The 25,513-nt window shown below is 45.5% G+C and overlaps 1 protein-coding gene across 1 annotated transcript; it reads left to right on the plus strand.

Moving 5' to 3' along the window:
- Positions 1–699: 699 nt before the first annotated feature.
- Positions 700–24,209, plus strand: LOC119009067 (cullin-1). Its single transcript, XM_037080051.1, has 22 exons — positions 700–871; positions 11,944–12,350; positions 14,050–14,224; positions 14,494–14,661; positions 16,090–16,140; positions 16,321–16,411; positions 17,052–17,215; positions 17,313–17,475; positions 17,642–17,772; positions 17,897–18,004; positions 18,102–18,208; positions 18,698–18,746; positions 19,049–19,180; positions 19,290–19,407; positions 20,218–20,294; positions 20,455–20,573; positions 21,350–21,455; positions 21,538–21,585; positions 21,960–22,042; positions 22,129–22,234; positions 22,714–22,827; positions 23,336–24,209. The coding sequence occupies exons 2-22, from the start codon at positions 12,211–12,213 to the stop codon at positions 23,414–23,416; spliced, it is 2,331 nt and encodes a 776-aa protein (XP_036935946.1). The 5' UTR covers positions 700–871; positions 11,944–12,210; the 3' UTR covers positions 23,417–24,209.
- The last annotated feature ends 1,304 nt before the right edge of the window (positions 24,210–25,513 follow it).

The raw sequence follows: 25,513 nt of genomic DNA on the forward strand, positions 1-25,513 counted from the left end.
CCTAGAAGCTGTAATTCTTGTGTGCGGCCATGGTTGTAGTCCAATAGAGACGCCATTCTGTGACGCTCATGCTGCATTCAATGCATCCTCGTCAGCTCCGACGTTTCAGCGTCGAGTACATGGAGGTGAGTAGGAGAGTTTAACACACAGTAAGTGGACTGATTCAGGTCGTGTGAGGTGTAAAAATGTAATCACCGACTCATCAGGTCAGGTTCTGAGTTATTAATCCTCTACATATCTGGGATTATATCAGAAAAAAACACGTCAAACTGTTATAGATTAAATCATTAAAGACACGATCTGTAATACAAATTAACATGAGAGTATATAGAAGCAATATAAGAACCAAAACAAACAATCCCATAATGATTAAATAGTGTTCATACCTTTGTCAGTTTGTTTATTCAGTCATGAAATCTAAGAGAGTTTGTTTATTTAGTTTGTTTATGCAGAACAGATCTGTATCTTCTGATGAAAATGTCTGATGTGCATTTAAACTTCCATTTTTATTATATTTTTTTTTACTGTATTCTTGAACAAAAGAGTAGCGAAACGTCGAACGTGCCACAGGTTAATTTTCTGCAACACAACCCAACTCTCTGTTAGGAAACTGTGAATCATTTCCAAACTGTTTCCAGCTTCACCTGCTTGTGCGGTTCCTGCTGCGGTGTCCATATTTCCGACGGCGCCTGAAGGCAGCATGATTCGGTGGCTGCTGAGCTGATCTTTGTGCGAACGAAGCAGAGCGGTCGCAGTTAGCAACGGACAGCAAACACACACAGAGCGGCGAAAGACGGCCGAGGAGACCGCTTCTGGACCCGAAAACCCGTCCGCACAGCGACTACACGGCGACAGCGACGGCCTTACGATGGTAAGAAGACACTTGCGGGCGGTGAACGTGAGGCTGGTGGCGCTATTTTCTTCTGACAATCAATCTAGCCGAGAGCTAGCTCGGCTAATGCTAAATGGCTAGCGAACTGTTTTCCTGACTCATTATTGAGCAGCTCGAGAAGCTAGGCTGCCATTTTACACCAACAACACAGCCGCTCCGTGTGTCCCGGCCACTGCGGCCAGCTCGGCCGAGACAGCATCCACCTGATGTATAACCCAAACCCCCGATCTGTGTTTAAATCGATCATGAGTGCGGCTCGAATGGAGGTCTTACTTTGATTGAAAGCTAATCCACCCAGCGCCAAGCAGCCAAGCTAGCGTTACCTCCAAGCTAACAGGCTAATCGGAGCCTGAGAGGCTAATGTTAGCTAGCAGCATTGCGTAGCAGTGTCTGACACCATTCGCAGCTCAGCGTTGGATAATCTCAGCAAATATTTTCAAAAGCGGTTAATGAGTAGCTCGGTCGTATTATGAGGGATGATTACAGTGAATTGATGAAGCCGGAGCTCCTACAGCTCGACGTTACACACAGCAGATCGGCCCTCTGTCGCTGTGGAGTGAAGGAGAGTGATTTGAACCTGACACAGGACCTCCTGGAACACCTGGATCAGACCTGGTGTTCCAGGCCTGGAGGTGTTTGGTAGAAAAGGAGAAACGAGGATAAGTTTGTCATCAGACTGGATGCTCTCCTCTCTGCTGGAGGAAGCCATTGTGGCTCTGATGGTCTCTTTCTCTTTGATTTTAAAGGAAAACAAACACAGTGTGGTGTTCCTGGATGCTAATTCTTAATCCACATCTATTTCTGATTTGTCAGGGAGGATTGGGAATAGTTAACATGGATGGAGGAGTTGTGTCTGAGATGATGAATCACACCGGGTTGTATTTTATCTGCTGCAGGGTTTTGTCTGTCGTGTGCACCTTGTTTGCTCAGAGATGCTGTTTTTATTTCTATACTTAAATTGGTTTATTATAAATATGTGTTCATGGAGGATCTGGTTGTTTTGAACCTGACACGGGGATCCCACCTGGCAGAGCCGTGGTGGGTTCAAATAGTCATCTGTTCATCAGGATGCGCTCAGAAACAGCTTCTGCTTTGTGGATTGTATTTGTATTGTATTTTACGTCGTGTTTCCCCTAAATGATCGGGATCTCTCTGTCGGAGGAAAATAATACTGACACTTGTCATTATCTCAGGTAAAATTATCTTTAGTCTTTAAGGAGCAGCTTGTAGTTCTGGAGAAGAAATTCCAACTTATAAACTTTGTTCCGTCTGTGAATAAACAAGCTGTTCTGTTCAGAAAATAAGGTCCCAGAGCTCTGTTTGAAGCTAGAAAGGTGGCAGGGTCCGCCACATATAAACACAGTAAAACAGTATAAACTGTGTTGTTCTTTCAAGGTCAGTTTGTTTCTTCGGTTCGTTCAGTCGTGACAACAAAGAGAGTTTGCTTGTTTAGTTTGTCAGTGAAGATGTTTCTCTTCTCGTCAACATTTCTTTCCCAAAACTACAGACTGCTCCTTTAACGCTGATGGAGAAGTTGTGATGAGGTGCAATCACACCACATTATATTTTATCCTCTGTATATTTTAAGCAGGTTTTTCTCCATAGTGTTTCCTGCGTTTGCTCAGAGATCGCTGTTTTATTTTCATACCAACATTGGCGCATATAAAAATATCTATTTATGGAGGATCTGGTTGTTTTGAGCCGGACGCGGAGCTCCCACACTCACAGGATCACCTGAAACAGTCATTTACAGGCCTGCAGATGTTCAGCTGATCCCTCTGTTGGAAGAAAATATTCATAGTTGCTCAATTTCTCAACTAATAATTTTCTTCATTGTTGAAGCGATGGAAACACACTCACAGTTTACACAAGTGGTTTGTTGGATGTTTTATCTTTCTTTGTCTTATCTATCTTGTTATATCTCATCTTTGTTTTTGTTTTGTTTAAATCTAAATGATGTCAGTAAATTGTTCTCCAGTTGGTCAGAAAGTATTCAGTCACTGCATGCAGAACAATACTTGATGTTTGTATGGTTTTAATTATTGTATATTGGCAGATAAAGACGCATATTCATGGATGAGGTTTAGTTTAAATGCTGGGACAAAGAAGGTGGAACTTTAAAGAAATGCCCTCTGTAGTTCAGAGGACTGTGGAAGGGAATTATTTTATTTTTTACATTTTAATGCAGTCAAATATTGTAATAAAAATCACACTAGATTGCTGATGCAGCCTAATACTAATCCTGTGTTGATGCACGCCTGTTTCTACAGGTATTAATTAGCTTGTAGCCTTTAAATATCTATAATATTTATCTAATCTAATATATATATATAATCTAATAATAATTTTTTTCTACGTGGAAGTGTTTTTGTCTTTATTATGCTGCTACAGTCTGTCAGTGTTTATTTTGAGTGATGAGTCCTAATTGTACATGTGCAGACGTGTCGTTTCCCCTCAGAATCAACATGTTTGAGTGGGAGGATGTGTGTGACTGTACGGACTGTAGTGTGGGCGCACGTAGGTGTTCAGAGTTGTGAAGAACATCTACTGTTGCATGATAACTTCACGTGTACGGCAGGTTGAACTGCTGCAGACGTTTCCCTCCGTACGTACGCAGTTATTCAGCGATGCTCGTGTCTCCACTTAGATTTAGAAGCACAAACATTAGGTCAGATGACCCCAAAACTGCTGGATGTCTGACAGTTGAGTCTATCAGTTTCAACATCAGGGATGTGAACACACTCCTGCGAGGCCACATGTATTGATCTGATTGTAGCATGAACCAGTTTATATCCTGATCCTGAAGTTACTTATCAGTTGATTCAAGCGTTGCTGCTAATTTTGCAGCGTGTTTCCATTCTTGGTTAACAAGAAAAACCCTTTCCAGCAAAGGAAGACATTTGGGCTTTTTCAGAACAATGGAAGATAACACCAAAGTCTGGCGTGTGAAGGACACCTGTTAACATTCACCTGGTGAGATGTGTGCAGGCTGCAGGCAGTTGGTTCATGCTAACACAGCCTGTACAAGCAAGAAAACACAAGACAAAGATTCAGATATCACACACTTTGTTCAGCTACAACTCAGTGAGGTCTGATGTTATCACACAGGAATAATTCCATATTTCTCCACCTGATGCCAGCGTGAGCCACCTGGGCTTCGCTGTGTGAGTTTATATTCAGAATGTCAATGTTTGTTTGTACAGCAACATTTTATATGTCTGTGTCTGTTGTAAAAGTAAGATAGAAGTAGAAAACAATCAGCCGAAGAAGGTCTTTCTCTTCTGATTAACATTTTTCCCACAAAACCTACAGAGTGCACCTTTAGTACAGCAAGCTAATTATTAAGTTTACATCTGCTTCCCCATGAGACCACATGTGAGCCCATCCAGACCCTCAGGGCCACACTGAGCGCTGTTAGCTGTTTATTCAAGAGGTATTAATATTGAATGAGTCGCTCGTCCAGATTGCACCATGTTGGACGCTGCTCTTCCCTGAGCGTGCAGTAGATCACAGGAAGGTTCTCCAGATATGTGAATAACATTCAGACAGTCCTTGCTTTATATTTAGATGTTGCATCTTCACATGTACTGTTAAAAGATCTGTCCATGTTGTTTTCCCCACTGATGTCCACACATGATCTGCCCTCAGCTCACTCACACATGCAGACATCAGTGGACTGATGCTTCCTCTGCTCAGCCTCATGCTGGGACGCATGGAATCCGTCTGCATCAGTGTTTGGCAGCAGATAATGACTGGTGCTCCTTCTGGGGCTGCGCTGTTGGCTGATCAGCAGTATGTAAACATGCTGGTGTCATTAGAAACAGCCTGCTTGATGATATTGTGTTCAAACATGCAGTGAAATTCAGTTTTCCAGTCATGTCGGTCATGATCAGGCAGTCCTACCTCCACCTCCAACCAGCCTGACCCATCCGGGTCCGTCTGCTTAATATGTACACGGTGCTGTGAAGTGTCGGCGCTCGGGGCGGTAAAGTAAAGTCGATCCAACGAGGCCGAGAGTCTCCGCCTGGCTGCTCTTCTGAATGCTGAGCAGAGCAACAGAAATCAAAAGCTGCTTACGCTAATGAAATGTCCTCCTTCGCTGGCTAACCCAGCACATGATCATGATGATCACACACACACACACACACACACACACACACACACTTTACAAGCATGTCAGTGTTGAAGAAGGGCTCGTCGGTGTGATTCAGATTCAGCTGTGGCTTCATCGCTCCTCATGACTCACCCTCAGTTTGATGTCTTTGTTTTGGTCACTGCAACTCAGATTTGAGGAGACAGACTGAATGATGGAATCAGAGTTACTGATCTGTGGTCTGACATAAGTGACGGTTCCTGTGTGTGTGTGTTTGTGTGTGTGTAGTTCACATTGTTTGTGTTTCAGATGTAGGGTATTAGGTTGTTGAGTCTGGCCAGGACGCACGGTGACCAGGGTAATCAGATTTACCAGGCTGAGCTTTTTTTCCCACGAGCGCCGTGCTCGCTCTGTTTCTCCACCACTCCCTGCATCCTTCCCGTTCAGCAAATCCCTCTCACGCACTCACACTCTGGTTCCTGAGTTGTGATAATTCCTCCTGCACTATGAAGGCAGGTGAGACATATTCATCATGTGAGGGTAGAAACCACCAGCTGGATGCAGGTGAAGTCTGTCTGCAGGTAAACAGTCATCAACCAGGAGACTTAATATGAAACTGTGCAGGGATTCAGCTGTGGACGGCAGATAGCAGGGTAAGAGCTTCATTTGTGGGCCATTTTATTAAAATCTAAAGAGTTTCATCTCCGCTGCTCTGTGGCAGCGAGTCTCCTGCGAGAGGAAGATTCATTTAAAGGTGCACGCTGTAGTTTTGTGGAAGAAGTTGTAATCAGAAGAGGGAGATCTTCAATTCTTAATATACTGAAATAAACAATCTGACCTGAAAGAACAACACACGTTATTCTGATTTTGTTAAACCTCATTAATTCTGTAAATATTAAAATTCAGTGTAAGTTTCTTCTCCAGAAACTACAGCACACGTTTGACTTGTTTGTCCGGCTCCGTCCCCGGTTCGTCTCGTCCGACCCCCCATGGAGAGCTTTTTTATTTTTTACTGATTTGTTTTTGGCGGTGTCGGACACGTTTAGTGCCTCAGGCTGTGTAATCACTCATATTAACACTTCTCCAACAATGAAGTGTAAGAAACCACCCTGATGATGTTCACTGTGAAGCCCTCGGGGGACATTAGTCACAATAATGTGTTGCCGGGTGATTATGGCCTTGTTATACGTTATATATGTGTCACAGGGAGGAACCGTGTGGAGTTTCTGTCATAGCCGATACTGATTTCAGATAATTATCTTCTTGTCACGGCCGGTTCGATGCTGATGCGACTCTGTCAGGGCTGATACCAGTTCATTAGTAATCAAGGAGACTAAAAACTGATCTGTTGAACTGATGTTTATTTCCAGTAAAAATGAAAGTCTGTGTCAAAATTTCAAACAACCAGTGATGAAACAAATCAACGTACAGTTTACTCATGAACTGTTCTGAGGTGCTTTACTTGAGTGTGATACTTGAATTAATTAAATTAATTGAATTAATCAAGTTATCAAAATGTTTGATTAATATTCTGTCTCAGTGATTTCTAACTCTACTCGTACCTCTGCTCTTGATGATTTAAAGTCTAAAAAAGAAGAGGGATGTTGTGTTCCTTCTCCCGTCACCATCATAACATCAGCAGGTCCAGCAGTCTGTCAACAGGACGTGTTGACGGACACGTTCAGCCATGTTGTTCCCTGAAACGAGTCACGACCTCTGAACTTCTGCTCCGTGTGAAGGAGGAACGCTGCGTCCGCGGCGCCGTTGTTGACGATCCGCTGTGGGATTCCTCTTTCACAACAAACTCTCTAGAAACTGCTGTCAGTCAACTAGCTCTCGACATCTTGTTACTCCCGGTCACATGGCGGTGGGACTGATTATAGGTCAGATACTGTAGAGACACATATCCAAACGCTGTCTGGTGTGGGAATCTGAAATCTGATCCCAGCGCTGCCGTTGAAGGGCACCTTTCTTCACCACCAGTGAACACGAGCACCGGAGACGGAGAGGATGAATGCTCTACCTTGTGTTGTCGAATGGCTACCGCGAGGTATTGTCTGCCCTAGTTGCCATGGCAACTGCAGTGGCACCCTCAGGTAGAGGAGGCTGCCTTCCCGAGTTTGGCGAGGATCTGCTGGAGAGGAGCGGAGGCTGAAACGGGTCTAAAGTCTGGGCCGAGCCGTGTGGCCCGGCTCTGCATCCATCAGCTAACACACCAACCAGCACCCTGATCCAGTCTGAGCCCATACTGGTGAGGAGAGGAAATCACTGATGGGAGGATATAAAGTCTCTCTTTAGTCATTTTATTACCCAGTCAGAGGACGTTCACAGCTGACCGGGTCAGGGTGCTGTTCACCACGTCAGTCTGGACATCAAGTGGAGGGCGATTTGTTGTCATTGTTTAATAATCTGTCGATCATTGTTCAGTTAATCGATGAGTTCTTTAAAAAGGCGATCTGTGTAAGATTCACTTTACTGTCGCAGAGGAAAGAAACCAGAAATACTTCTTTGAATATCGTCTTTAGTGTCATTTTCTTACTCATCCAAGTTAGTTTGAGTTTGTTCCTCCTGTTGTGCATCTTCACAGGTCACAGTCACACGACAAAAACATCTTGTCAGATTAAACCAGCCTGAGATTTTGCGAATCATCTGATCCAGAATCAGCTCCGGTGTGTTTGCTGGCATCTAAACGTCTTAATGTGTGAGTAGATGTTGACCGTCGGGTCCTGAGCGTGGCAGCAGGTTGTGAGTGTTGTGTTGTATAGATGTGATACAGTGGCAGCAGGTTGTGAGTGTTGTGTTGTATAGATGTGATACAGTGGCAGCAGGTTGTGAGTGTTGTGTTGTATAGATGTGATACAGTGGCAGCAGGTTGTGACTGTTGTGTTGTATAGATATAAAACAGTGGCAGCAGGTTGTGAGTGTTGTGTTGTATAGATGTGATACAGTGGCAGCAGGTTGTGAGTGTTGTGTTGTATAGATGTGATACAGTGGCAGCAGGTCGTGAGTGTTGTGTTGTGTAGATGTGATACAGTGGCAGCAGGTTGTGAGTGTTGTGTTGTATAGATGTGATACAGTGGCAGCAGGTTGTGAGTGTTGTGTTGTCTGGATGTGATACAGTGGCAGCAGGTTGTGACTGTTGTGTTGTATAGATATAAAACAGTGGCAGCAGGTTGTGAGTGTTGTGTTGTATAGATATAAAACAGTGGCAGCAGGTTGTGAGTGTTGTGTTGTATAGATGTGATACAGTGGCAGCAGGTTGTGAGTGTTGTGTTGTCTGGATGTGATACAGTGGCAGCAGGTTGTGAGTGTTGTGTTGTATAGATGTGATACAGTGGCAGCAGGTTGTGAGTGTTGTGTTGTATAGATGTGATACAGTGGCAGCAGGTTGTGAGTGTTGTGTTGTATAGATATAAAACAGTGGCAGCAGGTTGTGAGTGTTGTGTTGTCTGGATGTGTCACAGCGGCGGCTGGCTGCAGCTGCAGTGCTGTGGTCAGTCTGTGGCGGCGGGGGGAAGGGATGCTGGAGACGGATTCTGGGCGTGGAGTGGACGGCAGATCTCAGTGACTGATGAAGACCGAGTCCAAGGCTTGATGGGCCCGGAGCGTACTGCTGTGTCAGCGCTTTCTGTCCGCCTCAGTGCTTCTCTTGATCATCTTTCCCACAGCGTTCCTTGGAGAACTGGAAGAACAAAATGTGCCGCGGTGTCTGAATTTAAGAAAATGTACCGCTCATTTTTTTTAGTTTACCAGGAAATCGATGAGAGACATAATTCTTCTGTTGATTTTTGCATCATAAATAGCATTTTCACTGACAAATGTCTTTATGTGTTGCCGTCGGCACCAAAACAAACATGTTTTGAAAAAACTTTTTATGGATTGTTGTTGTTTACAATAAACAGACGTCTCCTGTCGTGATTCGAGATGTTTTCAGACTGAAGCTGTGATACTGAAGACACAGCTGGGCCTCAAATCTAATTTGAGGAGTCGTGTTTACTGGACCGTGTTCTGTTTTGTATTCTGGGAAGAGTCTCAGAGCTGAAATGATTCGTTGATGGTTGGTTGACAAAAAGTTACACAGCTTTTGTGATAGTCGGATCAGTAAAATACAGAACACGACCTCGTTCCAGCTTCTGTGTCGGAGGACTTGCTGCTCTTCGTTACGTGACACTAAATTTGATACTTCTGGACGGTTGATCAGATAAAACAAACAATTTAGAAGACGACATTTGTCAAACAAGATAATTTGGTATTAGATTATTTTCAGTTGCAGCCCCGAATAGAAATAATAATCTGTTTTCTGTGCAGCACGATGACCCGAGAACATATTCCAGTGTTTGTTTCTCTCCCACGTCTTGAGCAGCGGCGTGTTCGCAGCTCCGTCTCTCTGAAGCTGCTCGGACGTCAAGCGTTGTGTCGTTGTCCGGAGGCAGCAGCCAGGACTCGTCAACAGGGACAGGAAGTAAACAGCAGGTCAATCAGCTTCCTCCGCTCTTCCACTAACAGCCTATTGCACTTGGATCACGTCCTGAGTCCCCGGCCCTAATGGCTGTGAATGGTCAGTGATGGGCAGCGCTGCATGCCTGCTCCTTCTAAATATAGCAGCGCTGCCTACATGTACACAGCAGCTTCTGCCCCAACACCCTCCCTCTGATTCTCTCCGGCTGCGTTTACACAGCGAGGCCCAAATACTTGTTTTCTATTTCACTGGCTGTTCTCAGAAGACGGACACTTAAATGTTTGTGCTTGATTTGTGATACATGTGCAGAACTTTAGTTTAAAATGTTCAGCAGGGTTTGAAGAAACAATAGTGTTGAGGTTCTGTCAAAGATGTCTGCTAAAGTTAGCATGCTAACCAGCTAGCCCCTCTGTACCTCGAGCTGGGAGCTGGGAGATGTAAAGCAGCCAGTTCACTACTAAATCTAACAAGTCGACAAGAAGGAATTATTTTGCCACTCATTTCCTTACGAACGGATAAATACAACTGTACATCATTAAAGTTTCTCTCTTTTACTGAAGTAAAACGAGCTCAGTCGCCTCGTTAACTCGCCTTAAAACACACTTCATTCAAATTGGACGGAAAATAAATCACACTCACCGAAACGATGTGAAACCAGTCGGCTGTGTGACTGATGTGATTGATGTGTGCTGAGAATCCTTCTGTGACCTTTTGGATATTGATTTATGTCTGAATGCTGTTTTTTTTTTTCACAACAATATGTCACATGACAGAAGAAATAATTTTGGATCTCTGTCATGTTTAAGATGAACTCAACAGATTTTTTAGATTCTGTGAATTCAGTGAGTTTCTGTGAGTCGTGAGTGATATTCAGCTTTTACCTCATGATTTCATTTGTCTGTTTGCTCCCTTTTGTTTGCTGAGTCAGCTGTTCTCTCTCTGTCTGCTGCCTTATTGATACCAGACTGAAGATCTTCACTCTGAATCTTGACTTTGCTTCTGTTCAGCTCACCGCTGTACGAGCTGATAATCTGCACAGATATTCTCGTCTGGAGTTAAAAGTCTTCCACCGTGTCTCCTCTCATTCTCTCTGGCCTGAAACATGTTGAAGACTCTGGCGTTGCTTTAACGTCTCCTCTTGTCCTGACTGTGGGGATGAAATTACAGCTTTCGGTTCGTCACTTAGCTCTAATGATGTGGCCTTTCTGGACCGTCGTCAGCGGCTGCCTGTGCTCGTGACCTGACCTCATAATAATTGTGATTTTTACCCTCTGTGACTCTGAATTGAGTCAGATTGGAATTTGTTCCAACTCACGTAGGCCGTCCCAGTTCATGTCAGGAATTACCTCAAGAAAATTAACGTTAAAATGACTATTAAATGGAGGGAACCTTGTCAGATCCTGTAGCTGTAGTCCAAACGTTCTTTTAGTTAGCACTCGGAGCTGAATTTCATCAAGTTTTAGATTCTCTTTTTTTTTCCTGCCTCCCCGAACGCTTACTTTTCACTGGACCAGACTTAAATTGTCCTGAACATCCAAGAAACCCTGAGAGTACTTTACATAGTTGTGATACAAGTTATTTAGGCTGCAGATTGTCCTGAGAAGGATTTGATTTCCTTGCACTGCTTACATTTTCAACTGTTTTTCATTGGAAGAGAAAGTACAGCTGTTTTTTCTTGCAGTTTTTTGTAATTTATTTTGTTTGACGAGATCCATGACATGAGCTGGAATGACCCAAATGCCAAAATCAATCTTGTACCTTGTTACCTCAGTGCAGCAGGTGTACAGTTCACAAATGCAGAAATTTTGGCTGCATGGACTTAATAACTCACAACTTACTTAACTAGCTTTGCACAAAAAGAGGGATTTGACCCAGAGACCAGCTAATCTGACTGGAGTGGAGCATCGAACTCCAGCTTCAGGCTCGGCAGCCGACCCGCTCAACTCTTTTCAGATGTGTTCTGGTGAAGAAGCTGGATGCAGTTTGTTTTGGATGAGGTCTGACTCCACGCTGGAGACATTATGTTGGTGATAAGACAGTGGAGCGCTCTGCTCTCATGTGGTGACGATCTTAAAACACTCGTCTAAACACTGCTTCAGACGGATGCCTGAGAGTAAAAATTGGCTCACAGTGGCCTGAAATGGACGAGGGAGACGAGGGAGACGAGGGAGAACCGGGCACTGTCTTGACCGGACTACTGATGGAAATCAAGGCGTTGAAGTGGACTAATCTGTCATTAGCTGGGTGACGTCAGGGTCTGGTCAGCACTGTGTCTGCAGGGATCAGGGCCAGGTGTCAGCAGATAAATCCATATAACCTACCTGACTACCTGCCAACACAGTACTGTTGAAACTGAGTCTCATAATTGGTTTTTGATTCTGGGATTCACCAGTTTTCTTGTCACATTTTTATCTTTTCGTGTATCTTGTTTCCTGGCGATAACGAAGCTTCATCAAAGATGCTTAATGAAAATGTGTTTTTCCTGTATTTTCTTTGCAGGTCATCTGGTGAGGAGCGTCAAAGCTTTTAGGTGGAGGAGTGGCAGACAGCGCCACCCAGGCGTGCAGAGTGGGACTGCATCCCGTCTCACATCCGACGACCAGCTTCCTGAAGCGCTGCTGCCGCTGCCAGATGGACTGCACACTCTGAGAGCAGAGCGAGTCAGGACAGAAATCAACCGAGGAGAGGAGCCGGGGGAGCAACGCTCACCGGAGCAGGAAAGGGAGGGCATTGTTCGGTAGGGAGAGGAGAGGAGCGGGCGCTACGATGTCGTCAAACAGGACCCAGAACCCCCACGGACTGAGACAGATAGGCCTGGACCAGATATGGGACGACCTGCGGGCTGGCATCCAGCAGGTGTACACACGGCAAAGCATGGCCAAGTCACGCTACATGGAACTCTACACGTATCCTGTGAGGGGAGATTATTATTATTACATGAGCCTCAAGAGCTGAAACAACCAGCTGATTCATGCCAGCAGAGAATGAAAGGGAACGTATTGCTAAAGGAGCAGTTCACCCAAACATGAAAACTCACTCCTCCTCTCCTCCTCCTGATGATATAAAGTCAGCTGACGTGTCGAAGTCCACAGAACAGTTCTGGAGCTTCACAGCAGCGTTCTGCTCAACAACTGATGTTAACGGAGTCTTGCACATAAAGTGGCTCCACACAGCTTGAGATCCTAGATTGATGTTCAGAAGACGTTACTTACACCCTCCAGACGTGGTCGGGCTCATGAACCCACTTCAGATGTGGGTATCAGTTTTGGATCTCAGGGCCTCTGGAGACTTGGATTACTCTGATGTTTCTCTGTTTTAAATCAAGTCTCAGCTGCTTCAGTTGTTCAGCAGAACGCTGTGACTCTGTTTTACTGTGAAGCTGCAGAACTGTTCTGTGGACTTCGACACTTCACCTGACTTCATATCATCAGGAGGGAGGAGAACGTCACAAATGTCTTTATATGACAGTGAAGTGAAGATATTTGTGTTTTTGTCGGCTGACCTGGATGTTAGCATCGCCTAGGTTCCCTCGACAAAAAGCCTTTTGGATTTTTCAGGCTCTGTGTTGAACGTACGCTCATGATGCTGACGAGCTTTGTTGTTTCAGGCTGTAAATGAAATGCGTTACAGTCGCGTGACTTCCTGCACTACAGAACTAACAACAGATCAACGTACAAGTTGTAAAGTTAGAGTCGGCCTGTAAAGACGGACTCATGAGTAGATGAGTCTCTGTGTCGGCTGCGAGGAGGTTTAATGTCCCCGACAACCTCTGGAGTCTCATTCAGACACTTGTTCTGCTGTGTTAACTACTGACCTTATTTTAGACATTTAAACAAAACCAGCTGACTTCAAGACGAGGTCACTCTGTAGCTGATGAATCATCAGAGTCAAATCACCTGAAGCTCCAAAGATTAAGTGCTGATATCGTTGAGTGGAGGATAAAACTACACCAGTGTTTATACTATACCGTTGTTCAGTCAGTGGCCACCATCACTGTGTTTGTTGCAGTGTACTTGGTGGTGTGAGAGGCTCAGACTCGCCACTTCCTTTGTTCTGAAACCTGTTTTATAGCTCTTTGTCCAGGTAATGAGTTACAGCAGAGCAGAGAACAGGGAACACACAGCCGCTTCACACCGTCACTGATCTGTCAGAGGAAGTATTCTTAAAGAAACACAAAAAGAAAAGGTCAGATTTTCATCAGCCGTTTTTTGAGGGAAGTGAAGTTTGTGAACAGTCTTGCAAACACGACAAACAGTGTCGTGACGTGAGTGTAAAGCTCAGACGATTTTCTTTTGACACCTGGCGTTCTCTCACACACCTTTCACCACTGAAGGAAAGCAGCCAGCCAGGAATCACTCTCATTTACACTTCATACAGGCGAAAATCTGAATGACATATTTGCTTTTCAGAGCTTGTTTTGCAGAAGTTGTCATTGCTGGTCACCGATTCTAAAAGCTTTGTTGTTGTAGAGAGAAAGTCCTGATGGACGAATGAGAAGTTTACTCCTCATGACATCACAGGAAACAGAATGAGAGGAAGATGAACAGTGTTGGTGTGAGATGTGTCGTGTCTCTGCGTTTGTTCCTTAACTCTGTTGTTCCTCAGACATGTATATAACTATTGTACCAGCGTCCACCAGTCCAGCCAGGGCCGGGGCTCCGTGCCTCCAGCCAAGCCCTCCAAAAAGTCCACCACCCCGGGTGGGGCTCAGTTTGTAGGCCTGGAGCTCTACAAGCGACTCAAGGAGTTCCTGAAGAACTATTTGACCAGCCTGCTCAAGGTGAACACACACCACCTGCTGTTTCTCTTCAACAAGCCTTCGCTGCTATACTGAAGAACAAAACTCCCAGTAATTCTCTCTGAATGTCTTTCGTTTCTCTCCTGAATCTACTTCATAATAAAAGCTTTTGAATAATTGAATAACGGGGGAATTAAAATGTAAAGCATTTATTGGAAGTTGTGTTACGTCGAGCTGAGTCAGCACTTTTATGGACAAACCCAACACTTGCTGCACTTCACTAAAGTTCCTCCTCTGTGCTTGTTCTGTAGGATGGCGAGGATCTCATGGACGAGTGTGTGTTGAAGTTTTACACCCAGCAGTGGGAGGATTACCGTTTCTCTAGTAAGGTCCTGAACGGGATCTGTGCCTACCTCAACCGCCACTGGGTCAGACGGGAGTGTGACGAGGGACGCAAGGGAATCTACGAGATTTACTCGGTACGTCTGACATCTGCACCGGCTCCTGTTCTGTCACTGGCACTCAGCAGATACGTGTTTTTGACTTCCATGTAAAGTAGTGAAGTGTAAAGTGTGTCTGACCTTTTGAAACCATCTTACAGCGTCCAGAAATAAATAGAAAGGTTTTTAAATCATAAGAAAGGACACTGAAGCTAAAAGCACCTTGGCTTCCAACATCTCCTGCGGACACAGAGGACAGAACCACATGGGTTTCCTCACCGAGTCAATTCTGCAGAACTTGATGACTGTTGACCTCAGAGCCCAAACAAGACGTGTGTGATTCGACCGAGAAGCTGAGAAACTCCTCTTGACAAGAGTGGCTCAAAAGTTGTTAAACACTTTTTAAAACAATAGATGTTTTTTTAGCTTTTGGTGGCTGTTGACGTCTTTGATGGAAGAGTTGGTGATTCTGACTTCTGCCCACAGTTCTGACCCAATCTGACCATGAAACCCAATCTGACCATGAAACTGATCATATAAAACCTTTAAAGTCATTTAAAACTGTTTTGATTTGATGTCCATGTTCAGTTCCTACTGATCTGTAGGAGCTGACAGACTGAAGTCTTGAGCTTCTGTTAACCTTGTCGTTCTCCTCCTCTCCTCCTCTCATCTCCTCTCATCTCCTCTCTCCTCCTCTCTCCTCTCCTCTCTCCTCTCCTCCTCTCCTCCTCTCCTCCTCTCATCTCCTCTCATCTCCTCTCATCTCCTCCTCTCATCTCCTCTCCTCCTCTCATCTCCTCTCATCTCCTCTCTCCTCCTCTCTCCTCTCCTCTCCTCCTCTCTCCTCTCCTCTGTCCTCTCCTCTCCTCCTCTCTCCTCCTCTCCTCTCCTCTCTCCTCCTCCTCTCCTCCTCTCCTCTCCTCTCTCCTCTCCTCCTCTCTCCTCTCCTCCTCTCTCCTCCTCTCCTCTCCTCTCTCCTCCTCTCTCCTCTCTCCTCCTCTCCTCTCCTCTCCTCCTCTGTCCTCTCCTCTCCTCCTCTCTCTCCTCTCTCTCCTCCTCTCCTCTCCTCCTCTCTCCTCTCCTCTTCTCTCCTCCTCTCCTCTCCTCTCCTCTCTCCTCCTCTCCTCCTCTCTCCTCTCCTCCTCTCCTCTCTCCTCTCCTCCTCTCCTCCCCTCCTCTGTCCTCTCCTCTCCTCCTCTCTCCTCTCCTCTCCTCTCCTCTCTCCCCTCCTCTCTCCTCTCCTCCTCTCCTCTCTCCTCTCCTCTCTCCTCTCCTCTCCTCTCCTCTCTCTCCTCCTCTCCTCTCCTCTCCTCTCCTCTGTCCTCCTCTCTCCTCTCCTCTCCCCTCCTCTGTCCTCTCCTCTCTCCTCTCCTCTCCTCTCCTCCTCTCTCCTCTTCTCTCTCCTCTCCTCCTCTCTCCTCCTCTCTCCTCTCCTCTCTCCTCTCCTGCACTGCTGTTTCCTCCCAGCTGGCACTTGTGACCTGGAGGGAGTGTTTATTCCGACCCCTCAACAAACAGGTGAGTTCAGTTTCTTTTCTTCTGAGCAGAGAGTGAAAAGTGGCACAACTCAGTGATCATCAGTCGTCAGTGTTTTCTTGTTTATGCGCCTCAGCGTTACCTGCAACATTCAGTGTATTCTTAATGAGTCACCTTATGGTGCAAATAATAATACTAATAATAATAATCTTTATTTTCCAGGTAACAAACGCTGTGCTGAAGCTGATAGAGCGAGAGAGGAATGGCGAGACCATTAACACCAGACTGATCAGCGGTGTGGTCCAGTCTTATGGTAGGTCAACAAGAAGTGAAGACAAACGAGCAGATGGACGGAACGATTAGCACTCGAGTCGTCTAGTGGCAGTGAAAGTATCGTACAGGTTACAGTTTGATCATGAATAAACTGTGCAGCTCCTCAGTGTTTCACTGTCACGACACTGAAGAACGTTAACATCAGACAGGAAGTAACTGAGTCGGCTGTAAGTCGACAAACGCCTCACCTTCAGAATAAAATGTTGCTTTGTTTGCAGGTAAGCTAATAGGTTAGCTTAACTGTTAGCCATGCTCAGTTTCTGCTGCTTCATAATAAAAGCTTGAAAAATACCTAAACAGTGGGGCTTTTACTGTGAAGAATTAATTTGAACTTAAATGTGTGTTTTACTGAATTGTTGGCACTTTGTTGGCCCAGATTATTGTCCAACACAGCCGGGAGGACGAGTGTTTACAGTCTCCTGGACGGTTTCCTTCTCTCTTGATGATGTTTATAAAGTTCACTGCAACAGAATTTAAACTTGATTTAATCAGGTGTGAAATGTAAATCCTTATTGGTGCCTCGAATGAATCAGAACCAGCCTGTTAAAGACTGAAGGATGTTGGCAGGCTGTTGATGTGAGCTCACCTGATCTCGTGTCTCACCTGTTCTCCCCCTGCAGTCGAGCTCGGTCTGAACGAGGAGGACGCCTTCGCCAAAGGCCCGACGCTGTCCGTGTACAAAGAGTACTTCGAGTGTCAGTTCCTCACTGACACAGAACGTTTCTACACCCGTGAGAGCACAGAGTTCCTGCAGCAGAACCCCGTCACCGAGTACATGAAGAAGGTACACAGTTATTAAAGAGTTCAGGGCTGTTTAATGCCGTGTGAACTTTAGCTCTCTTGAGTAAGAAATGAACGTGTTCTTGTGTGTTCTTCGTCAGGCGGAGGCTCGTCTGCTGGAGGAGCAGCGGCGTGTCCAAGTTTACCTCCATGAATCCACCCAGGACGAGCTGGCCAGGAAGTGTGAGCAGGTCCTCATAGAGAAACACCTGGAGATCTTCCACACCGAGTTCCAGAACCTTCTGGATGCCGACAAGAATGAAGGTAAAGCTTTAATTTCATCGTGTATCGTCACATGTTGGCCTTGGTCACCTGCTTAAAATCAGAATCCTTCAGCATCCCTGATCAGATCTAACATGTACAAGCAGTAAAAGTTAGAAACATTTGTGTGTGTGTGTGTGTGTGTGTGTGTGTGTGTGTTTCCTCTCAGACTTGGGTCGGATGTACAACTTGGTGTCGCGGATCACAGACGGTCTCGGCGAACTGAAGAAACTTCTAGAGACTCACATCCACAACCAGGGCCTGGCCGCCATCGAGAAGTGTGGAGAGGCTGCGCTCAACGTACGCTCCAGTTTCTCACCTCCATTAACGTTTAGAACTAGTGAACTTTAACGTGTCGACTAAGAAGAAGATACCAAACCTCCTCCAGCCTTTGAACAAAACTCATGGTGTGTGTTTCTTCCAGGACCCTAAAGTTTACGTCCAGACGACCCTGGACGTCCATAAGAAGTACAACGCCTTGGTCATGTCTGCCTTCAACAACGACGCCGGCTTCGTGGCAGCACTCGACAAGGTCGGTAATCTGTAGCAGTCGAGCTGACGGTGGGAGTCAGAGTCACACCTGGAACACGTTCGAGTTATTCTAACGTCGTCTGTCTGTCTGTTCTCAGGCGTGTGGACGCTTCATCAACAACAACGCCGTCACCAGGATGGCTCAGTCGTCCAGCAAGTCTCCAGAGCTGCTGGCCAGATACTGCGATTCTCTACTGAAGAAGAGGTGGGTGTTAGTAACAGACACTGAGGGAACATCAGAGTCCATCTTCACTTCCAACTGATTCAAAAAATCCTCAAATCCATCTTTAAATATTCATTTTCTTGTAGATGTGGGGCAGAAATGAGCACCTGCCAGTTTCTTTAATACCTGGTGAAATCATTTACAGACGAGCTGTTTATCTGTTCATGGTGCATTCAAGTGCACCACATAAAGTCAGACATCTATACTTGAATGTTTCTTGTTATCTGATATCGATCAGCCTTCATCTGTCTTTACTTTCGTCTTCTGTCACTGCAGCGTGTTTGATAACTAGTTGCTAAAATAACGATATTGACGATCAGCTCATGATGTCGTCGTCCTCCAGCTGCTCTCAGGATCAATAATGAACAATAAGATTTTTAGGATAATATGAAGTTTGATTCACCGTCTGTAGCTGCAGGAAACTGTGTTTTCAACGACTGAAGCAAATAAAAGTGTTTTCTTCTTCACCAGCTCTAAAAACCCGGAGGAGGCAGAACTGGAGGACACGCTCAACCAAGTGGTGAGAAACTTGGACCCGCATGTTCAGCCGACCCAGTTAGAACCATCAAGGCTGAAAATCTGTCTATAAATAATTAATTCTGTCATCAGTTGTTTGTTTTCTGTAAAGTTTTAGACCAGCGACATCTCTACACACATTTCTTTAAACATAGATTAAAGAAAATGAAGGAAAATGTATTTTTATTGTTGAAGTAAACCTCAGATGTGTCTGCGTCCTGGAGCTGTTCACTCTGGTGGCTGGTCACTGTGAACATACTCGGGTCAGCGGTTCTGTCATGTGACTCGTTGTCTTTCCTCCTGCAGATGGTTGTGTTCAAGTACATCGAGGACAAAGATGTCTTCCAGAAGTTTTATGCGAAGATGTTGGCCAAACGTCTGGTCCATCAGAACAGCGCCAGCGACGACGCGGAGGCCAGCATGATCTCCAAACTCAAGGTGAGGCGTCACACAGTCCGCCTGCATCAAAAACACCCACAGTAACTCCGAACGTGTTCGGTTTCTATCGACCCAAACTGAACAAACTTCTGCTCTTGTCGTCGTGCAGCAAGCGTGCGGCTTCGAGTACACGTCCAAACTGCAGCGGATGTTCCAGGACATCGGCGTCAGTAAAGACCTGAACGAGCAGTTCAAGAAACACCTGACCAACTCTGAGCCTCTGGACTGTAAGTACACACTCAGACAGCAGTCAAGGTTTGTGAAACCTTTAACTTTAACTGTCGTGTTACATGATTTTCAAGACTGGTGTGTTTTATTGTTAGCCGAAAATCTTAAATATCTGAAATGAAGCGAGCTCGTCGTCACAGCAGAACGACTCTGATGATCAGGATCGAGTTACTGTGAACATGAACAACATGAAGTTTAAAGTGCAGAAGTTAAATTGGATGAAACTGATCGACGTGCAGATAAAAAGATCTGTCAATTTTATTAGAGTTTTCACAGTTTAATTTATCAATACATGAAAGTCGTCATAATTAAGGCCTCAAAAGTCTCTTTTGGTTGAAGTACCTGAAAGTGTGAAAAGTTCTTGACTTTAACTCGACGCTGTTTTTATAATGATTTAAACTGAATGAGGAAGTTTGATTTTCACTTCAGAATTCCCTCAATTAATTGATAATCCAAATAGTTATATTCTTGACAAATACATGAAGTGATTAATCATCATGGTTTGTTACTGTCAGCTGAAACTAAGTTGTTCTAATATCTGATCTCCAGAGTTTCTGTCACCTCGACTGCTTTAATAGACTTTTAAAACCTGGCAGGAGTGTTTCAGGTGATAAACTCTGATCACGTCATTGTTCTGGATTTAGTTTGTTTTATTGTTTTGGAGCTTTTTATGTGGAAGCAGCTGATCGACTCGTCACATATCTACCAGACTACACTTCACATTTAGCAAATAAACCAGCTGAACTGTTGTACTGAAGCACTGACACGCTCATATCTGTACTCAGACTGATTTCTCTCTGTGTCTTCAGTGGACTTCAGTATCCAGGTTCTGAGCTCCGGGTCGTGGCCTTTCCAGCAGTCCTGCACCTTCGCGCTGCCCTCTGAGGTAAAAACTGATTCCACCTTTTAAACGGCTTCTCTTTAAAAACAGTCCTGTCGACGTTCTCTTTCAGCTCGAGGCCTCATCAGACCTCCTCCAGGCCCCTGCAGGTCCCTGGACCTCAGGTTGAGAAGCTCTAACCTCTCCTCTGTCTTTGTCTCTGCAGCTGGAGCGAAGCTATCAGCGCTTCACGGCGTTCTACGCCAGCAGACACAGCGGCAGGAAGCTGACCTGGCTCTATCACCTGTCCAAAGGAGAGCTGGTCACCAACTGCTTCAAGAACAGGTGAGCAGTGTTAGTGTGGAGCTACAGGTGAGCAGTGTTAGTGTGGAGCTACAGGTGAGCAGTGTTAGTGTGGAGCTACAGGTGAGCAGTGTTAGTGTGGAGCTACAGGTGAGCAGTGTTAGTGTGGAGCTACAGGTGAGCAGTGTTAGTGTGGAGCTACAGGTGAGCAGTGTTAGTGTGGAGCTGCAGGTGAGCAGTGTTAGTGTGGAGCTGCAGGTGAGCAGTGTTAGTGTGGAGCTACAGGTGAGCAGTGTTAGTGTGGAGCTGCAGGTGAGCAGTGTTAGTGTGGAGCTACAGGTGAGCAGTGTTAGTGTGGAGCTACAGGTGAGCAGTGTTAGTGTGGAGCTACAGGTGAGCAGTGTTAGTGTGGAGCTGCAGGTGAGCAGTGTTAGTGTGGAGCTACAGGTGAGCAGTGTTAGTGTGGAGCTACAGGTGAGCAGTGTTAGTGTGGAGCTACAGGTGAGCAGTGTTAGTGTGGAGCTGACAGGTGAGCAGTGTTAGTGTGGAGCTACAGGTGAGCAGTGTTAGTGTGGAGCTACAGGTGAGCAGTGTTAGTGTGGAGCTACAGGTGAGCAGTGTTAGTGTGGAGCTACAGGTGAGCAGTGTTAGTGTGGAGCCTTTTCTTTATCGTGTATGTCAGTAACTGAAGACTCTTTTGGGTTCTGGACCCGTTGTGGGACAACAGAAACAATCTGAAGTCATCACTGTTTGGACCTGGCTGTGCAGCTCCAGTCGGTTTGGTACTGACCCGGTTTGTCTGTGGTTGTGGTCTCCAGGTACACGCTGCAGGCCTCCACCTTCCAGATGGCCATCCTGCTGCAGTACAACACAGAGGACAGCTACACCGTCCAGCAGCTGACCGACAGCACGCAGATCAAAACTGTGAGCCAACCGTCAACACTCGCTCCCACAAACTAATGAAGTCGGATTCATTTTCTTTACTGACACTCGTCTTTCATTTCAGGACATTCTGGTTCAGGTTCTTCAGATTTTGTTAAAGTCGAAGCTGCTGGTGAGTAAAACAAACTTCTTCCTTCTCTCAGTCTTCACATCAGCGTCTGTTCAGCTCACCAAACATTGACACGTCCACGTCGCGTCTCGTGAAAATAAAACACCGGCTTTAACTGAACCCGGGAATCTGCAAGTCCTTAAAGTCTTAATATGTCTTAAATTCTGCTAAATGTTGAGACCGAACAATCAGCTGGAACGCCTCAAAGAAATGTTGTTCTCATTCTGAACACCAGAGGGCGCCAAACAAAACACTCACTATGTCTACAGGCTGAAACTTCTCGTTTCACTCGCAGTAATATTACCTTCATTCTCACACTCGCGTCAAAGATGTTTGTGATTTTATATTTCTGTATATTTCCGTCTGTCTGTGTTCAGGTGATGGAGGACGAGAACGCCAACGTGGACGAGATGGATTTCAAACCCGACACCGTCATCAAACTTTTCCTCGGATACAAGAAGTGAGAAACTTGTTTGACTCGAGTTAACGAGTCTGATAGACGTGACGCTGGACGCTCGTTAACTTCACGTTGTTCTTGTCTCACAGTAAGAAGCTGAGAGTGAACATCAACGTCCCGATGAAGACGGAGCAGAAACAGGAGCAGGAGACGACTCACAAGAACATCGAAGAGGACCGAAAGCTCCTCATTCAGGTGAGTTTAAGCTCCTCATTCAGGTGAGTTTGAACTCCTCACCTCCGCCCGCTCAGTCAGCCTGGTTGTTTGGATTTACAGATATAAGAAAAACTTTCAGGGTTCGTTCAAAGCCTGAAGTTTTGAAAATGCTCAATTTGAATCATTCTGTGACGTTTTGTGATAGTTGAAATAAAACAAGCTCATATTTGTTGAGTTGAACGTTGGAGGAATTATAATAATCCTGATGAAATAATTCAAACTAAATAAAGTGACAACATACAATAAAATGAGTTTAAAATAACTGAACTTTATTGTCACAGTGTCGTTTACAACAGCTGATGTTTTTGTTTTAGGTGCATCAATTAGGTGAAGGAAAAGATTGAAGACTTTTATTCAGGCGCACAAATGAAATAACTTGAGGACCAAACAGGAAGTGTGTTGAGTCAGAACTGATTGTGTGTGTGTGTGTGTGTGTGTGTGTGTGTGCGTGTGTGCAGGCTGCCATAGTGAGGATCATGAAGATGAGGAAGGTCCTGAAGCATCAGCAGCTCCTGGCTGAAGTCCTGAACCAGCTGTCGTCCCGATTCAAACCCAGAGTCCCCGTCATCAAGGTAACACACACACACACACACACACACACACACACACACACACACACACACATGCGATGACACTTTATAAAACATGATGACTTGAAATGAAAGATTTTGTTTCTTAAACGCATTCATTTCACCAGTGTTTTTGTTTTATGTTGATTTACTGACGAGAATCAAAACGTAGAAAGAAAAAAAGGAGCCAGATGTGATTTAAAGGAGCAGTATGTAGGAATCAGCTGCTTCAAGAATCCAGACGTCAAACCCACAAGAGGCAGAGCAACTGTTAGCAAGTTAGCTCAGTTAGCTGTGCAGCTAGCGACACACATTGGGAGCTAGGAGTGGTGTTTAAGTAGGGTGCTAACTGGTTAGCATGCTAACTTCTTACAGAACTCTTCACATTCTGTTGATAACTGTAGTTCTGAGACCAGCTGGAGTTTGTATTGTTACGCCCCTTTAACAGGATTGAGGTGTCGGTGTGTGTTCGTGTCCTCATGTGTGTGTTTTGTCGCCCTCTTGTGGACAGAAATGCATCGACATCCTGATAGAGAAGGAGTACCTGGAGCGAGTGGACGGGGAGAAGGACACGTACAGCTACCTGGCCTGAACGCCTCCCGCCCGCCGGCTCTCCTCAGTTTTATTTTTATTTGTTCTCTTCTTCATTTTTTTTTTTTTTTTTTTAAAGTTTTATGTCTGAGTAATAAAGTGAGGATCCCTCTGAGCGGCGGACATGTTGTGAGTGTGTCGCCGACCACATGACCGCCCTGATGTGACGACCAGCCACCGACCTGAGGGGCCGAACTGTCTGCGCTCCTTCAGCCATGAAGGAACTAAACCCCTCCTGTTGAGACCGGGAGACCCCGTCTACACGCTCGCCTGTCCCGTCCCATCTGTAGGACTCAAACACACACACACAGACACACACACACACTTCCTTGTTGTCATATTGTAAATAACAACCACAGACTCTAAGAGGAAAAAACAATCCCTACTCCCTTCTTTACATAGCGTAATGAATTAGCCTACAGCCAATCAGAGGAGAGCCGCATCCAAAGGTTTCTGCATGCTACTGCCTACCTGCACCACGGTGACCACGAAAAGATTAAAAAGTAAAAATAAAAGTCGAGTCACTGGGCAGCCGACGCAGTCCACCGTACGACGACGACGCGAAATCGACGCCGGTCCTGTTTTAAATTAAAGTCTGCGACTGATCAGGAGGAGGAGGTGGTGAGTTCAGAGCCGCCATGACGCTTCTTGATCTGCTGAAGTTGTCTCTGTTTGGGTTTGAGGTCGGTTGGGTTCATGCAGGAGGCCTGTTTCATTACTGAACGGTGGACATTTGTATAGTGTGGTTCATTTTCTAAATGTGTGATAAATAAAATAAGGAAAGATTTCTCTAACGCTCGCCTCCCTGAGACTCTGTTCACACCTGAGACTCTGTTCACACCTGAGACTGTTCACACCTGAGACTCTGTTCACACCTGAGACTCTGTTCACACCTGAGACTGTTCACACCTGAGACTCTGTTCACACCTGAGACTGTTCACACCTGAGACTGTTCACACCTGAGACTCTGTTCACACCTGAGACTGTTCACACCTGAGACTCTGTTCACACCTGAGACTGTTCACACCTGAGACTCTGTTCACACCTGAGACTCTGTTCACACCTGAGACTGTTCACACCTGAGACTCTGTTCACACCTGAGACTGTTCACACCTGAGACTCTGTTCACACCTGAGACTGTTCACACCTGACTCTGTTCACACCTGAGACTCTGTTCACACCTGAGACTGTTCACACCTGAGACTCTGACACACCTGAGACTGTTCACACCTGAGACTCTGTTCACACCTGAGACTGTTCACACCTGAGACTCTGACACACCTGAGACTGTTCACACCTGAGACTCTGTTCACACCTGAGACTCTGACACACCTGAGACTCTGTTCACACCTGAGACTCTGTTCACACCTGAGACTGTTCACACCTGAGACTCTGTTCACACCTGAGACTGTTCACACCTGAGACTCTGACACACCTGAGACTGTTCACACCTGAGACTCTGTTCACACCTGAGACTCTGACACACCTGAGACTCTGTTCACACCTGAGACTGTTCACACCTGAGACTCTGTTCACACCTGAGACTCTGACACACCTGAGACTCTGTTCACACCTGAGACTGTTCACACCTGAGACTCTGTTCACACCTGAGACTCTGACACACCTGAGACTGACACACCTGACTCTGTTCACACCTGAGACTCTGACACACCTTCACCTCTGCTGGGTTTTTACACAGAGCGCTGAAGTCACGCCTCTTCCGGTGGACCATCATGGGACCAATTACATAAAACTTGAATTTTCCAAAGTCAGTAAGTTTGTTTGTCCTCAAACTAATAAAATGACAGAAACGCGTCATTATGAAGACGACACAGTCGACAGTCTCGTTAGTGACATTGTCTCGTTAAATCTCGCCAAAACACGTAACTGAATGATAGAGCTGACGATCTGCAGTCGTCAGTATGATCTCAGATTTATTGTGTTCATCTTGTTTACAACCTTTTTCTGACCCAGTCGGCTCCATGTTGGTTCTGGTGACATGCTGATGAGACGATTTAGTTCATTGAGCTTCAACACAAAACTACATGAGGTTCGACTCTAATGATGTCAGAATGTGACTTTCTTGACTTTGAAATGT

This window comes from Acanthopagrus latus, chromosome 19 (assembly GCF_904848185.1).
Source record: "Acanthopagrus latus isolate v.2019 chromosome 19, fAcaLat1.1, whole genome shotgun sequence".
In the NCBI taxonomy this organism is placed as follows: domain Eukaryota; kingdom Metazoa; phylum Chordata; class Actinopteri; order Spariformes; family Sparidae; genus Acanthopagrus; species Acanthopagrus latus.

What these genes read in the sequence shown, in the direction of transcription:
- LOC119009067 (XM_037080051.1), top strand. Translation starts at nt 12,211, where the DNA reads ATGTCGTCAAACAGGACCCAGAACCCCCACGGACTGAGACAGATAGGC. An exon ending in GATTCTCTACTGAAGAAGAG is followed by an intron (nt 18,209 to 18,697) that starts GTGGGTGTTAGT and finishes CTTCTTCACCAG; the next exon opens with CTCTAAAAACCCGGAGGAGG. An exon ending in CCAGAGTCCCCGTCATCAAG is followed by an intron (nt 22,828 to 23,335) that starts GTAACACACACA and finishes TCTTGTGGACAG; the next exon opens with AAATGCATCGACATCCTGAT.